Source organism: Onychostruthus taczanowskii, unplaced genomic scaffold (genome assembly GCF_017590055.1).
Source record: "Onychostruthus taczanowskii isolate IOZ18803 unplaced genomic scaffold, ASM1759005v1 scaffold428, whole genome shotgun sequence".
Taxonomy (NCBI): Eukaryota; Metazoa; Chordata; class Aves; order Passeriformes; family Passeridae; genus Onychostruthus; species Onychostruthus taczanowskii.
The window spans coordinates 23,123-25,135 of NW_024501771.1; the positions used below are offsets into that span (position 1 = coordinate 23,123).

At 69.3% G+C, this 2,013-nt stretch overlaps 1 protein-coding gene across 1 annotated transcript in view; it reads right to left on the reverse strand.

The window, feature by feature from the left end:
* Positions 1 to 2,013, reverse strand: part of LOC121340734 (ryanodine receptor 1-like) — a 26,530-nt gene that overhangs the window by 22,969 nt on the left and 1,548 nt on the right. The window contains exons 4-5 of the mRNA XM_041413669.1: positions 978 to 1,968; positions 141 to 341 (exon numbers count right to left, since the gene is read on the reverse strand). Coding sequence (XP_041269603.1) covers positions 141 to 341; positions 978 to 1,968 — 1,192 coding nt within the window. The remainder of the gene's footprint in view (positions 1 to 140; positions 342 to 977; positions 1,969 to 2,013) is intronic.

Sequence of the window (2,013 nt, forward strand, 5' to 3'; positions counted from 1 at the left end):
CTGTCCCCGCTCTGTCCCCCCTCTATCCCCGCTCTGTCCCCGCTCTATCCCCGCTCTGTCCCCCCTCTATCCCCGCACTGTCCCCCCTCTATCCCCGCTATCCCCGCTCTGTCCCCCCTCTATCCCCGCGCTGTCCCCACCTGCTCCTGCGGGGGCGAGCGGAACTCGCGGGTGCGCCGGGCGGTCTCTGCGGCCGACATGGTCAGAGCCCGCATCAGGCGGCCGTAGCGGCGCCGCTGGTCCCGCTGCAGCCGCTGCACGTGGCGCTCCGAGAAGGCCACGATGGCCTCGACACGGTGCTGCAGCTCCCGCTCGCACAGGTGCTGCAGCAGGTGGCACATCTGCGGGGACACGGGGACATCGGGGACGTCAGGGGCATCGGGGACACGGGGGCATTGGGGATGTCAGGGACACGGGGGCATTGGGGACATCAGGGACATCGGGGACACGGGGGATTTGGGGACATCAGGGACACGGGGACATTGGGGACATCAGGGACATGGGGGCATTGGGGACACGGGGACATCGGGGCACAGGGGCATTGGGGACACAGGGACCTCCACGTGGTGCTGCAGCTCCCGCTCGCACAGGTGCTGCAGCAGGTGGCACATCCTTGGGGACACGGGGACATCGGGGACAATGGGGACATGGGGACATCGGGGACATCGGGGACAACGGGGACACGGGGACTTTGGGGACACGGGGGCATTGGGGACATCAGGGACATCGGGACGTCAGGAACATCAGGGACATCTGGGACATCGGGGACATCAGGGACATTGGGGACAGGGGCACTGGGGAGATGGGGGACACTGGGGACACAGGAGACATGGGGGACACCATGGGGATGGGGACCCCAGGACATCAGTGGGGAGGGGACAAGAACACCGGGGAGGAGAGCCCAGGGAGGGGACATGAGGTGCCCACGGAGAGGGGACAGTGAGGGGACACAACCCCCACCCCGGGCCCTCCCTCACCTGCAGCTTGACCGACTCCGGCAGCTTCATCTGCAGCAGCCCCTCCTCCGGCTCTTCCTCCTTCTCCTCCTCTTCCTCCTGCACCTCCGCGGCCTCGATGGCCTTCGTCCTCCTGGCCTCCTCCTCATCCTCCTCCTCCTCCTGCAGCTCTCCAGCCTCGATGGCCTTCCTCCTCCTCACTTCTTCCTCCTCCTCTTCCTCCTCCTCCTCCAGCTCTCCAGCCTCCACGGCCTTTTTCCTCCTCGCCTCCTCATCCTCCCCCTCCTCTTCCTCGCCAGCCTCGATGGCCTTCCCCTCCTCCTCCTCCTCCTCCTCCTCTTCCCGCCGTCCCTCGCTGTCCCCGAAGACGCGGGGCTCGATCATGCGGAGCACGCGGCGCACGTCGCCGTCCCCCAGCGCTCCCACCGCCAGCAGCGCCGACACCAGTTTGAGCACGGGCACCAACTGGAACTCCACGCTGCCCCCCACGGGGTCCCGGGCGTGGGGACCCCCTCCGGCCACCGCCTCGGCCAGCATGCGCATGGCCTTGGCTCCCAGCTCGTCCAGCGGGATGGCCGGGCTGAGCGGCGCCCGCCCTCCGCCGCCCCCGGCCCGGATGAAGCAGGGCTCCGAGAAATGAGGCTGGGGTCTCAAGCAGGCGCTGGGCCCCACGCCCGGGGGTCCCGGGCATCGCCCGCCGTCGGGGAAGAGCGCGATGGAGCGCGTGGCCTCGGTGATGGGCACGATGAACTCGGCGCTCATGGAGGAGCGGGCGCGCTGCGCCGCGTCCAGGTGCATGGCCAGCAGCAGGTCGTAGTAGCCGGCCCGCAGGGGTCCCGGCAGCTCGGGGGTCTCGATGGCGAAGAGCAGCTGGGCCTGGTCCACGTGGCTGCAGAGCGCGTGGGCCACGCGGTTGTTGCCCAGCGCGCACACGGCGCAGTAGAGCCGCAGCGTGTGGCACTGGAACTGCAGCAGCTCCTCGCGCTCCCACAGCTCCAGGATGTCGATGCACCTGGGGGGGAAATGGGGAGGGTCGGGGTGGGGGGCACGAGGGGTG